This window comes from Macaca nemestrina, chromosome 9 (genome assembly GCF_043159975.1).
Source record: "Macaca nemestrina isolate mMacNem1 chromosome 9, mMacNem.hap1, whole genome shotgun sequence".
Taxonomy (NCBI): Eukaryota; Metazoa; Chordata; class Mammalia; order Primates; family Cercopithecidae; genus Macaca; species Macaca nemestrina.
In genome coordinates, this window is record NC_092133.1 from 66238145 (window position 1) to 66252638 (window position 14494).

General features: G+C 52.4%; 1 protein-coding gene across 11 annotated transcripts in view; it reads left to right on the forward strand.

Annotated features, from left to right (window-relative positions):
• LOC105466084 (collagen alpha-1(XIII) chain) overlaps window positions 1–14494 on the forward strand; it is an 89026-nt gene that overhangs the window by 3004 nt on the left and 71528 nt on the right. For 10 of the 11 annotated variants that reach the window (XM_071069688.1, XM_011715013.3, XM_011715012.3 and 7 more), the window contains exons 2-6: window positions 262–297; window positions 3126–3152; window positions 5605–5655; window positions 12848–12883; window positions 13693–13719. In XM_071069688.1, coding sequence (XP_070925789.1) covers window positions 283–297; window positions 3126–3152; window positions 5605–5655; window positions 12848–12883; window positions 13693–13719 — 156 coding nt within the window. In that variant the 5' untranslated portion in view covers window positions 262–282. The remainder of the gene's footprint in view (window positions 1–261; window positions 298–3125; window positions 3153–5604; window positions 5656–12847; window positions 12884–13692; window positions 13720–14494) is intronic. The other variant, XM_071069689.1, reaches the window with a different exon arrangement.

The window sequence follows — 14494 nt, forward strand, 5'->3', positions numbered from 1 at the left end:
CTTGGAAAGGCATAGGGAAACTGAGGCCCAGCCTGGGACCAGACTCCTTCAGTGCCATAGCGGTGGCTGCTTGCTGAATAGTCCTTGGGAGGTGCATAGGGAGTGCATCTATATGATGCTTGGGCATCATACAGGATGTTGTCCCCACTGCAAACCGGGTTAGCTGTGCCCTAAATCAGGTGCACAGCTTGCCTATAGGGTCCTTCACATGCTAGCCTGGTTCCAACCACATCTGACTGTTTCTGCCTCCTTCATCATCAGGGGGACAAAGGTGCCATTGGGATGCCTGGACGTGTGGTGAGTTGGCCCATTTGCACCTGCTCAGGTGGCCATTGCTTGCTTCTCCATGCTGGCCTGTCCTCTAAACCATGGCAATGTGCTGTCTGCCCCAGGTTCAAGGAGAGGGTCAGCTCTTTCCCTTCCCCAGGCCCCAGTATGCTTCAGGGAGGGACAAGGAAGGAGAAGGGAAGTTGTATTCCAGTCCTTCAGACCTCACAATATGGCTTTACTCTCCAGAGAGCTGCCACAGCAAAGGAAAAACCCAACAAAGTTGCATGAACAAAGCCCTTTGCCAGTTACCTGCTGGGAATGGGAGGAACAAACTGAGCCTCGACATCAGAAGGACTCCCACTCCACCCTCCAAAGCTGGCAGCTCACCCTCAGATTCACAGCTGCTCCTGCAAACCCCTCGGGGGAGCCAGGGTTCCCAGAGGCCTTCTCTGTAGACAGAGATGCACTAAGAGATGGTGAAGACAGGGCTTGGCCCCGGGTGGTGCCTCCAAGTCCTCACTAGGAGGCCGAGAGTTAAAACATTCCCTGTTTCCTGCTGGAAAATGAGGATGGAGAAGGGTAGATGAGAATGTTTGATGGAGAGGGTGTTTCCCAGAAATGGGAAGGCCAGCAGCAGCCCTTGAGTATCTACAAAGGGCTAGAAAGGCAGTAGCCTAAGGCAGTGATGGCCATGCCCCACCCTCACCACTCCCCAGCCTGGGCTGGGACAGGGCCTCAGCCGCTCTCCCCATGTGACTCCTAACTTGCCATCAGCCTCTGCCTCCCCTGGCTTCCCAAGACCCCTGACCACCCCCATGTCATTCTCAGCTTTGCCTCAGAATCTCATGGGATTGGCTGTAGGAGTGGGTCACACATCCTTGTGTGAATTTGCATGCCTGGTGTAAGCCTGCCAGTGCTCGGAGGCTGAGAAAAGGCATCCAAATGAAAGCTGACCCTTGCTAGTTCTAACTGCTTGCTGGTTTTGTGCTAAGAGCCTTGTATTAGCTTACTCAGACTTCACAAGAACTGCATGAGGTAAACAACGGTTTCCACCCCTACTTTTCCGATGAGAAAACTGAGGCTCAGAAGCTAAATGTCCTTCCCAAGCTCACACAGTCAGGAAGTGGCTGAGCAGAAATCTGAACTCAGACAGCCCAACTCCAAACCTGCACTCTTGATCCTGACATTATTACTACTCCCCGCTCACCACCCACCCCCCCTGGCCTTGCAGCTCTGAGGAGGGTCTGATCCTTAGAATGAAGCCCCCGAGGCCTGGGATATTTCAGAGTTCAGGGAAAGTTCCATGTCACGGAGCTTTGCTCTCTCCAGGGCCCACCCAAGGCCTGTCTATGGAGGCATGGAGGCTGGGAGCGCTGGGCTGCCCCACGTGAATCTCCCACCACTTCCCCGAGCAGAGCATGGTGGAATTGCTGCCTGGCTCTGTCTCTTTTCTTCCATTCTCTAACTCCAGATCCTGAGTCCACCCAAGCCGTCACAGGCTCTGAACAGAGCGGGGAAACATGATTCAGCCATCCTTTCCCGAGGGCCTGAGCATGTGGACCTGAGCCAGTCACCTGCGTTACCATAGCCCTCTGAGCCCCTGTCTTCCAAATGAAGATGTTAAGACTCACTGCACCTGAGATAGGGTGGAGTTGGGCTTTGTATCCAAGCCAACTGTGGGACCCCAAAGTCCCTGCTCCCAGGGAAGCTTCAGGAGCCTCTCCCGAGTGCAGAGACCGGCCACAGGGAAGGCTGCAAAATGCAAAGTGGCAGCTCTGGGCCTCCCCGCCCTGTCCGTACTGTCCTCCTTCTTGGACCTTGTGGACACCTTCCCCCAGGAAGCGTCCATACTTCTCCCCCATAGCAGTGGAGGAAGAAGGAGGGGAGCTTCAGGAGGTCTCCCCACTTCCTTCTTAGGAAGGAAGCCACTCTGGCTGCTGGTGCTATTTTAAATGTGACAATGGGCCCATTTGTTTGCCCAGTAGGGGTCCTGGCAGGAGCCACCTGATAAGCAGTGAGGTGGCCAGTAGGTGTGACATGCCTGGGTCATCCCTGGGGTTTACCAGAGGTGGCCCCACTGGCTTGTCCAGAGCAGGGTGGATTGGGACTGCCCATCTACTGGTCACTGTGGTTGCAAGGGATCCTTGGCCGCCTAACCAGCCTCCTCTGCATCACTGACCTGTGCTCCATCCTTCCAGAGATGTGTGTCCTGCCTTCTGGCCTCCTGTGGTTCTCCACGCCCCCTCCCTCCACCTTGCCCGGCCAGGCCCAAGGACTCCAGGCTTGTCTAGCTTGGCAAAGCTTTGTTCTTGGTGTTCAGCTGGACCTGCAAACCTCCTAGACACCAGCATCACAACACAGTCCTGGGGCAATTCTCCCCATCCCCACCCCAACCTCAGAGTGTCCTGGCCAGCTGGGGCCATGGCTTCTGGGGAAGACTTCCTGACTTAGGTGGGATCTTGTTATCTTTTCTCTCTCTCTGTCTCTCTCCAATTATCTGGCTTTCTCTCTCTCTCTCTCTCTCTCTCTCTCTCTCTCACACACACACACACACACACACACACACGTGCCTCAAGAGGGCCTCTCACAGCCCCAGCCTCTGTTCCTCAGTTATCTGGAGCAGCTGCACATTGCAGCCGCTGCCTTCCACATGCCACATGCTGTGCTTGTTGGACGTGGACCTGTCATGTGTCAGCATCTGTGTTTTGCTTTGTTTCTTATTTCACAGTGATTTCTTCTGTTTGGTTGTTGTGCCACGAACATGGATTCTCGTGTGGGTGCCTCTTTCTCATCCCCTCTTTTTTCTCTCCCTCCCTTTCCCTTCTTGCACCCTGTGTTGCATGTGGCTGCCCCAGGGAGTAAAGGGCCAACCAGGCGAGAAGGTGAGTCCACGCTTTCCCCTTCTGCCCTGCACCCAGCCTCCTCCTCCAGGTGGACTCTTGACAGGGAGACTCTTAGCCCTCCTCCCCTGATGAAAGCCTCAGCAGAGGGTGCTGGCTGGGCCTGCTGCCCTCACAGCCTCTCACAGCCCAGTTTCCTAACAGCTTCCATACCATCGGGCAGCAGTCTTGGGATTTCTGGGCGGCGGTCCCAGCTTTCCCGGATGAGCAGGTCTCCCCTGCCCTGCCCTGCCCTGACAGCATGAGGCCGCATCACTCTGGCCAACTGCTCTTTTGTGTAGCTGGAACTGCCCAGGGGGACCCCCAAGGTTATGGAATAGACCCTGGGAAGTCAGAAACCCCGAAGCCATCCTGGAACATCAGCCCTGCGGGGTTCTGGAGAGATTTCTGAGAGCAACACTTCTTTTTTTTTTTTTTTTTTTGAGATGGAGTCTCCCTCTGTCACCCAGGCTGGAGTGCAGTGGCGAGATCTTGGCTCACTGCAACCTCTGTCTCCTGGGTTCAAGCAATTCTCCTACCTCAGCCTCCCAAATAGCTGGGATTGCAGGTGCATGCCACTACACCCAGCTAATTTTTGCAGTTTTAGTAGAGACGGAGTTTCACCATGTTGGCCAGGCTGGTCTCGAATTCCTGACCTCAGGCGATCCGCCCACCTTGTCCTCCCAAAGTGCTGGGATTACAGGCGTGAGCCACCATGCCTGGCCAAGCACAACACTTCTAAGGAGCTCACTCTGCAGATGAGGAAACTCATCTGATGCCCAAGGAAGGAGCAAGGCTGGCCCAAAATCGCACAGCAATAGTGATGAGCGGGGGTTCTAAGCCAGACCTCCCAGTGCCCAGCTCTGTACTTCCCTGTCTGTAATGCAGTATTTCTGCAATAGTTTTCTGTCTCCAAAATAAAAATCTCAACAATTGTAATACAGCTGCCATGTATTAAACACAAACTGTGTCAGGTGCAGTTTTAAATATTTTGTCTGTTTTCCCAACTAGCACCGACGTAACCTTTTCAGGGAAGCTTTAATATTCTCATTTACCTGAGGCACAGAGAGGCCAAGTCACATGCCCCAGGTCACACAGCTAGAATGTGGCGGAGTTAGAGAGACGCCCCAGTGGTCTGACTCCAAGGCTGGGGCCCTAGCTACCATACTATTCTGTCCCCAAAATGGAACCAGACTGTTAGCTCCACATTGGCATGAGGCTAAACTGCCTAGGAGAAAGACACATGACCCTTTCCATGGACCAGGCATTGTTTTAAGTACTTTACATTATCACGTGACATCTTCTCATCCATCCTATGAGACAGGCGCTATCTGTATCCTTACAGACGAGAAAACAGGCACGGGGACATTAAGTCGCTTGCCCAAGGTCACACAGCTGGTGGGTAGCAGAGCTGGGCTTCAAACCCAAGCATTCTGGCTCTTAACCGTGACACTACACCTCCTTGTATAAAAATTATTGTATCATTTCCATGACATAAACAGTTACTAATTTGAAATCACCCCTCGCCTACCTGTGAGGTATGACATTTTCCAAAATGCGTTTCCCATAAGGGCAGCAGAGCCGCTCTCAGAATCCCTGTTCACAGAGGAGGTATGTGGGCTCGGAGAGGTTTTGTAACTTTTCCTGGCAGAGTAAGACCTTGAACTTGGGGACACACACACACACACACACACACACACACACACACAGCGCTTGTCTAACTAGCTTAGCCACCCTTGACAGCACTTCGAGCTCCTCAATCAACAGCAACTGCCTTCCTCTCAGAGCTGACAATTCTGCTCCAGGCTTCACCCCTCCGTGTCGTTCTGAAACCGGGACTAGGGAATTTGAGGCAGCTCAGCCTTTCAGGGTCAGGGATGCTAAGTTCACACAGCACGCATGTTGCTCGTGTCCCCACCCTCTGTTTGCACAGCCCCGTTCTCGGGCAGGTTCGGCAGTTGCAGGGTGTGCAACCAGATGGGTATTTGCGGAGGGGGCTGGAAAGCACCCTGGGCTGGACGGGGGACAGACTCAGGCCTGGGCAGGCTTGCTAAGTCTCCCCTCTCTCCCTGTGTCTCCCTGTTTCCTGCCACTCCAATGGATCCGGTTCTTCTTGCTTCCCCGGCCTGGGGTCCCACCACCTTGTCTCCCCGGAACCCCATGTCCTGTGTTCTCGCTGACACCTCTTCTCCTTTCCCTCCTACTGCTTCCCCCTACTACCTGCCCTTCCCAACCCGTCCCAAATGCTCCCTCCTTGTCCCTGTGCCCTCTCTGTTGCCTCTGCTGATCCCTTCGTGGCCCTCCACGTCCCCGGCCTCCCTCTCCTGTCCCATGGGGCCGGCGTCCTGCTTCCGGCCCCCTGCCAGCTCCTTCCCTTTGGCTCCTCTCTTTCCCGCTCCTCTTCTCCACACCTCCCTGCCCCTCGCTCCCTCTCCCCCTTCGTCTCTCCCCGCAGGGGTCCCCCGGAGATGCTGGGCTGTCCATCATCGGCCCCCGCGGCCCCCCTGTAAGTTGTTTTTGCTGTTCCTCGGGGTGTGGGGGGTATGGGTGAGTTGATGAAAAGGGCTTTCAGGCTGGGGATGAGGGGGCAGCGAGGGCAGCTGTGCCCCTGGGTGGGGAGGCCACTGCATGTGATGTGGTCAGCCCAACCAGGCCTCGGGTGCCGATGTTGATGTTAAGGAAAGTGGCCTGGCTAAATATACCTAAATTACAGCCCCTTGGGAGGGTCCTGAGGGACCTGCCCTCTAGCCACGAAACTACAGCAGCTGCGAGGCGGCCCTGCTGTTTACAGACAGAAGGGAGAAAGAGTTTGCTCTCCTCCGGATGGGGTGATCCGGCTTTCCCGGGAACCAGCCTTTGTTTCTGGAAGCCCATGGAGCAGATACGAGTCCGGGTTCACTGACCCAGGCACGCAGTCCTGGTCTTGCCAGAAGCCCAGCCCACACTCACCCTCACAGATGCCTCTGTGTGCAATGCGGGTTCCTGTGTGTTCACTAGCGCCCTCCAACCCGTGGCTGGGAGCTTGAGAAAACCAGCAAGGTTCCCCTCACATGTGCTTCCTTAGGGACCAAAACGGGGGTGCGGGTGATGAAGCCAGCAAGATATCGAGGCTGTGGGAGGAAGGCTTGTTATTTTCCCAGAGCCCTGAACCACGGGGCTTTAATAAAATCACCACATGTCAGGGTGGAAAGGATCCCAGGGATGGTCTCATACAGCCCTCTCAGAAGGGGAAACTGAGGCTCAGAGAGGAGGAGGGGCCTCCCATGTAGAGGCTTGGCAGGATTAGAACCGAGGAGCCCCGGCCTCACCACAGCAGCAGGCTGCCAGCTCCACCTTCTGCACTTTTCCTGACCCGCCATGCTCCGTGAGGGATGGGAGCAGAGGGCTAGCCTCTGGAGGACTGAGACCCACATCGGAGGGAGAGGGGCTGGAGAACAAATGGCTAAGTTACATCCAAGCCGCAGTGAGATGAACAGCCAAGCGAGGGGTTGTGGTGAGTGTGGGGAGCTGAGAGGTGGAGCCAGTTTGGGAAGGAGAGCAGAGAGCAGGGGCAGGAGAGCCAGGCTGGCAGGCAGGTCAGGGGCCGGTTCGGAGGCAGCACTTGAGCAGCCCTGGACTGAGTAGACATGGCCTTTACAGCAAGGTTTTCTTCTGGGCTCAGACCACATTGACCACGCTTCACACTTCCTCTATGGTGGTCTTATCTTAAGACTTTTACATGTATTCACTCACTTAATCCTCACAAGAACCCCATGATGTAGGGACTGTGATCACCTCCATTTTACAGATGAGGAAACTGAGGCACTGAGAGGCTGAGTGACTTGCCCAAGGCCATAGGGCTGGCATGTGGCCACACTGGTAACAGATCATTCAGCCAGGCCATCTGGCTGCAGTCTGCTTCTGATTCCTGCTGCTGTCATGGACAGGACAGGCCTGATGTCACTGTCATATGTGCTCCTGGGCTTACATGGTGGCTGCCCCGATGGGCTTCCAGCCTCCTGTGTACTGGAGGAGGTGCAGCGCCAATGCCCTGGCCGAATTGGTCCTGATGAAGGTGGTGATGGGAAGGTCATAGAAACAAAAGACAGTCCTCCAGGTTCTAACATCAGGGACCGAGCCTCATGTGTTAAGAGGACAGGGGAGTAACACAGCATACAGGGCCTACCCTAGGCCGCCATCTCTGTCTGCCTTCTGGTCTGGCTACAGATGTTCTATTGCACGGATCCTGCTGGTCCTCTAACACCCTTTCAGCAAATTATGTCAACAGGCTACCAAAAAGTTATTGAAAAGCTCCACTGTTGGAGATTGTTCAGGGCAGTAGAGCCTCTGCCCCTCCTGGCCTCAGCCCAGCACAGATAACCTAATCAGAAACATACCTACTGCACCGGATTTGACTCCAATAGTGAAAAGCACCTTCTGTTCAGGTAACAATGAGAGCTTTTGTCTCCCAGGCACCCGTCACAAAATACGTCTCCTTCACAGCTGTGAGGCAGGCTCCACCAGCCCATTTTACAGAGGAGAAAACAGTTTCCTAACTCGCCTGTGGTTGCCCAGCTAGTAAGTTCTAGAGCTTGGGTTTGGCCAGGTCAGCCTCATCCCAAAGCCTGCATTCTTGCCTCAACACCCTGCTCCATGTTTGAAATGCTACTGTTTAAAATGATATTTACTGCAGGAGAAAAAAATCCTCCAGGTGGGTGCCTACATTGGCACCAGGAAAGGTTTTATCGTACCAGGAGTCTTAACCAAGCCCAGCATCCTCTAACTTTGGCCCCAATCACCCAGTGGCTCAAGCCATCCCTGCTGAGTCCCCACTGGACAGCAGGGGCAGCCCACTCAGCTCCTCCCAGGAAGCTGCCCTGAGCTACTGGGAGCAGGGGTGGGGGAAGACAAAGGGTCCATTTGTCATTAAGTGGTAGAGGTCAAGTGCGCACCCTTGGTGGCATCCAGGGATGATGGAGAACATGTGACTTTCCACTCAGCCAGGAAGGGTCCAGCAGAGATGCTGCTAATAAGAACCAGCCTTGCCACTCTCAGGGGCCACCTGCCTCCCCTCTTGGAGCTTGATAAATGGTCCAAGCAAAGAGGGACGCCCTCCAAACACTTCGGAGGAGGGTTCACTTTCTAATGAAGCATGCTGGAATACAGTGTTGGGGCACTTTGACTTTAAGGGAGCCTCATTAAATCCAGGGGGAGGCTGGATCCCCAAAATGCTGGCTGGCCCAGCAGGCCCTGGGCAGCAGATCTGCCAGTCCTAGGAAATGCCCCATCTCAAAGTGTGCCCATTCCCTCTCTGAGCTCCCCAGCTTCTCTTCTGGGGCCAGGAGATATCTGAACTTCCAGTCCTCATCCACTAGGAGCCACCCCACACCAGGTAGACACACCTACTAAGTGTGTCTCAATTCACTCCGTTCATATTTGTTAAGAGCCCAGTGCCTGCTAGGTTCTGCCTAGAAACCCGACCTCTGTCAGCTTGCCCTCTGGGCACATGAGCTAGTGGGAGAGACCAGCGATCACATAATCCATGACAATGCAGACAGCAAGTGCTAAACCAGGGGATGGTTAGAGAGTTGTGGGACAAGGAGGAGGCACCAGCCTTGGGGAAGGAGGGCAGGCAGGGAAGGTTTCCTGGAGAAGGGGATAATAACTGCAATCAAGGACCCGTGAGAAGCCCTTACATTATGGTCAGGGGTTGGGCTTTGTCCTGAGGGTGTGAAGAGCTTGTAGGCTGTGTTAGGCTGATGTGGGACATGACCAGATTTGCAGTTTGAAAGGTTTTAGAAGGTCCAGCATGCAGCATGTTTAGAAGAGGCTGCAGTGGGAGGCTGGCTGGAAGGCACTTGCAACAACCAAGGCCTGGACTGGAGCAGAATCGGTAGGGCTGGCCAGGAGGGCTGGACTTGCAAGCTATTTTAGAGGTGGAATTGAAGGATTTAGTGATGATAAAAAATGAGGATTGAGGGAGAAGCAGGAGCTCAAGATGACACCACATTTCTGACTTGAGTAACACAGTACCCTTTCCCAGAAGGAAGAACAGATTTTGCCAGGGGAGATGAGTTGAATTTGAGCGTGATGCATTAGAGATGCCGTAATGTCCAACGGGAACTGTGATCCGCTGCTGGAGGTCAGAGCAAGTGGTCGGCTGGAGCCAGCTTGGACGGCTGGCAAGAGTGGACCACGCACACCTTGCCTCCTCCCAGCTGCATTCAGTGACCTCATGTTGGTAGCTTGAAATCAGCTATGGTGGGTGTATTTATACCACAGATATTGGCAGATGCTGTACGAGGCAGGGTTCTCCTCTCCACCCTCTCCCACTCAGCTAATGGTTAAACATTTGCCAGCATGGAGTCTTGTTGGTGAGGGAGGCAGAATGAGGCGGCCCGTGGGCAGAGACACAACTGACCATCTCTTGACGGTCAAATAAGAGAAGGGAGACTTCCTGGTAGGCTTTTTCCAGCAAGAACCTTCTGTCTGTGTATTTGCAAGTAGGAGAAAGACAGGGAGGAGTAGACACAGGGGTCTGCTTTCAGAAGTGGGGACCTCCTTCAGCTCCCTTTTCACTCTGACCTTGAACTAAGGGAGAAGGTTTCAGAGATCAATGTAAAGATTATTTCCTTGGTTCTGGTTCAGAAGGATGTAATATTAATCCATGAATTAATGTACAAATACATCTATTTTTTATACATTTAATGTGGTCCTAATCCCTGTGCGTTTTTTATGAGGTTGAGAATCCAACAAAATTCTACTAGATACAAAAATGTATTATAAAAACAGGACAATCTAAGAAACATATGAACAGAACAGAATGGGGAGGCCAGGAATAAAGCCAAATGCATGTGTCAATTTGGTACATGATCAAGGCTTCATTTCACAATAGCAAGAGAAAGATCAATTGTTCAAGAAATGATGCTGGGGCAACCGATAAGCCACTTAGTAAAAGGTAAAATGAAAGACGGTTGTTTGGTTTTTTATTATTAAAACCAATTTATTCATTATATCAGAATAAATTCCAAATGAACAAAATACTTAGATATAAAACCTGAAACCATAAAATACAAGGACAAAGCATGAGTGAACATTTTATAATTCTGAAACTGGGGAAGGCCCTTTTAAACATCACACAAAATCCAACAGCCATAGGAGAAGATTAAGTTTGTCTATATAAATATAAAACATACCAGAAACAAAATAAATGACAAATGCCAAATTAGAAAGAATAGTCATCACTATTCATGACTATTGAATATTCGGATATCTCCTGGCCCCAGAAGAGAAGCTGGGCAACTCAGAGAGGGAATGGGCACACTTTGAGATGGGGCATTTCCTAGGACTGGCAGATCCGCTGCCCAGGGCCTGCTGGGCCAGCCAGCATCTTGGGGATCCAGCCTCCCCCTGGATTTAATGAGGCTCCCTTAAAGTCAAAGTGCCCCAACTCTTTGATGCATGACTATCAAAGAGTTATTTTTCTTGACAAAGTGCTTCATTCAAATCAGCAGGGAAAAAATAAACAACCTACTAGAAAACATTGGTAAAGAGAAACGGGCAGAGAAATATTGGAAGAGATGTCTAACCTCAGGATATAATTGAAGAGATATAAATTAAAGTCCAGTTCCAAGTCTCCCCACATGCCTTCCCCAGGCCCAGCCTCTCCACAAAGTGGCGTCCCAGTTTCCACTTGGTCCATGACAACATTCTTCCCCAGATCTCTGAAAAAGCCTTGGTTAGCCCCGGATTTGGTCCTGGTTGGAGAGATGCATCTTCCTACCAGGGCAGGCTCTGTAATTAACAAACTGTATGATTATCCCTACCACGTAAACATTGTCCCTAGCAGGATTGAAGATGTTTCTTGGAATCCTCTCCTCCTGACCTTTGCTTCAGTCCTCTTGGTGTGCAGAGTAGTTTACAGAAAGTTTACACTGGGAGGTTTCAGAGATGACATTGGATGGTTTCCGGGTTTTCTCCTTGGTTTATTCTTAGCATCGCTTATCCTTGAGAGGAAAAAAGCCAGGGGCCCTTCCGATAGATGAGTGGAATCTCCTCCCTCATGCCCTTTTGGATGGCTGCCACAAGCCCATCCTAAGCCTGCGGCAGACTTCAACTCACTCGCTGTTGAACCAGCGCACCCACCCTGACGGCAGGGTGCCCATCCTACCCAGCTGACGTGTTCCCTGAGCACAGGCCACTGGGCACTTATGTTCGTGGCTTCAAGGAGGACCCTGGCAGCCTGGAGATGCTTTAGGGTCATAGCATATGAATCCTCACACCAGTGCTTGGAGCAAGGCATGAGCCAGACGCCCGCTGAACAGGGATGGGGGAGCCTGCTGCGTTGTATAACAAAGAGAAATCTTCTGGAGAGGTCTGATTCTAAAACTGCTGCTTGACAAGGACAAACTTTCATTGATCACAAGACATATTGGGCTCAAAAGTAACCTTGCTCTATTCTGGAGCTTCCCTGTTCAGTTCAATTCAACAAGTGTCTGATGATGGCAGCTACCATTTCAATAGGCTTTACAAACATAATTAAATGTAATTTGATGATCCTATGAGGTTATACTGTTATCTCGATTCTATAGATGAGGAAACTGAGGCTCTGGGAGGTTAGACAACTTGCTCAGGGTCACACAGCCATAGTTGGAGGCAGGGTTTGAATTTAGTTTGCCAGTCTAGAAAGCCCATGCTTGGGAAGAGATTCTGGCTGCGTCAGCCAAAGGAGACCCCAAGCTGAGAACTGGGCATATTTGTTTGGTGAACGGCGGGTGAGCCAGTGTGTCTCAGCATAGAATAGATGGAAAGATGTGGCGGGAAAGGAAACTAACGTGGTTGATGGGGATGGGATTGAGGGCTGGCCTTGAACATGGTAGAAAGGAGCCCTTGCTGGTTCTTGAGAAGGAGAGTGACAAGACTCACATCTCTTAGCTCCCCATCACCCTTGACCACCTGGCTATCCCTCCTCAGCCCTGCATCATCACAGCCTTGTGCTTCTTCTAATCTCATCACATCCCCTTTGTCCTGAATCTTGATCATAAACCACTGGATCATAAATCACTGTGGCTAATGAACCTGCTTCTAGTCTCCACCCTAAATATTTCTTTGTGTTGCACTCTGCACCTCCAGGAAAATAGGCATAGATTGCTCTGCATCCCACAAAGATTAAGGAATGCTCAGAGATTGCCCAACTGCTAGGAGAAGCCTGCTGGCCAGGGTGAGAGGAACAGGAGCAACCTGACCTAGTCTAGCCTGAAAATACACATTTTGAAGGTCAGATTCTGATATCCAAGCCATCCTTAGATAAGTGGCCATGAGCAATGACTGTGTAAATAAAAAAGGGCTTAGAGGATCGCAGTCCAGGAGTTCCATGTGCTACGGGCTGAGTCTCCGCTCGCCCCACTGTCCCATGCGTCTGTTTACAAGCCACACATACACAGTGGTGAGGAGCTCTCCAGGGGCCGCTTCCCAGAAGTAGACCCAAAGGACGTTGGCCCCTTCCTGTTCCATTCCCACCCCCAGCACCCGCAGGAGATTTCCTATGATGTTCCATTTCATCTTTCTCCATCCTCCCTCCCAGCCCACTAACCACAGTGAGTGTCCCCCAAGGACGATCACACAGAGTGAGAGTCATGGAAGCAAAAACGAACCAGAGGGCTAGGGATTGGCTGCATCTCCTCCTTGCTCAATCTCACTTGTCTCTTTTTTTTTTTCAGGGTCAACCAGGCACTCGAGGTTTTCCTGGATTTCCGGTAAGTGGAGAAGGCTGAAGTTAGCTATGTCCCAGGTGGTCTGTAGGCCTGATTGGGTTAAACTTCATCTGAGGTCAGCCCTGGTTCCACTCTTTCTCTCCCAAACCCTGGTCATTAAGGACTTGCTTCTACAGCCATTCATGGACACCAACTCAGGACAGTAGCTCAGCAGTCAGGTCACAGTGCAAGGAATAAATACAGGGAAGCAAATCCACAAATTAAGGGGCAGCAGGACAGGCCCCAGGTGAGTGAAGTCACAGGCTGATAAACCCCAGCATGACCTGGGAATATGGAATGGACGATGCCCTGTGGGAGAATACCTGCAGCTCAGACTGTGCCCGGGCTTTGAGAGGAGATCCAGCGTGGGGAAGGCAGAGGGATGACCACCTGGGTGTCCTTGACCTCTGCCTATGGGGCCTAAGACAGGTTCTGACAGGCAGAGCAGAGGGAGAAGTTCCCTTTTCTCCCAGCCTCAATGCAGGCCAGCCCCTGATTTCCAGGAACACACCACCCACTCTGCACTCAGGGCAAGGGTGAAGTCTTTGACATTAATGGGGAGGCCACCCATTGGGTTTTCTCTTGTGCTGTGTACCTGGCATACAACATTGTATTATGCTGAACCCCATTTCAAGATGGGAAGTTGAGGCCTAGGCTTACCCATGGTCACATTAACAAGTACGTGGTCAAGCAGGGCCTTGAGCTCCAACTTATCAGAATCCAGAATCTATGCTTTTCCCCACTGCCCAGGCAGCCTCTTTGGCAGGAGGCTTGTGATGCTCAGTCTTTACATTTGGCCTTTCTTTTTTCAGGGTCCCATTGGGCTGGATGGCAAACCGGTAAGTGGACCCGCTGTCAGGGGAGGGCTCCTCCCTCTCACTACAGGTCAGTGATCCTGGATCTCTTGGTCCTTCTGCGAGACCCTGACTCCTTGGAAAATGCTTTACTTAGAAGGAAAAGTCCTGGGGCTGAAGGTTGTCACTACTGGGAAGTGGAGGGGGCCATTTGAGTCACCCCTGACCCCAGTGGCCTTCCCCAGGGCACAGGTCGCCAGCTGCCCAGCCTGGCTTTCAGAATCCAAGCAAGACGCATCCCTGGGTGATTCTGGGTGGGGTGGGGGTGAGGTCGGTAGGCAGTGTGGAGAGTGGAGGGTATGGAGGTCAAATAGCTGGTCTGAAGAGCCTGGCCACTTGTGCACACGATTGCCCCTGCTCCTCAGCACCTGTGTCTCCCATGGCCCTGTCCTCGAGGTCAGGGTCTCCCTCCCCGATTGAGACCCGACACGTGTGCTCAAGTCCACGTGGAGACTGCTTCCTACCATAGCGCCTCTCTTCGTTCATTTCAATCCTTTGGACTTGGTTCCCTGACACAAATGTTCTTGGGGGAAAGAAGTCCCCTCCCCAGTCCTAGGAACAAGTCAGCTGGAAGGGAGCATGCCCCACCCAAAGCCCTCAGGGTGGATGGAATGCAGCCCCACTCACAGCCACGCCCGGCCCCACCACTCGCCTCTCTCAGTTGAGGGACCCTAGCACCACCCAGTCACTCCCCAGCTTCAGGCCAGCGAGCTAAGTGCAGCTCAGGGGCGCCAGCAATCATTTCCACTCATATCATGGG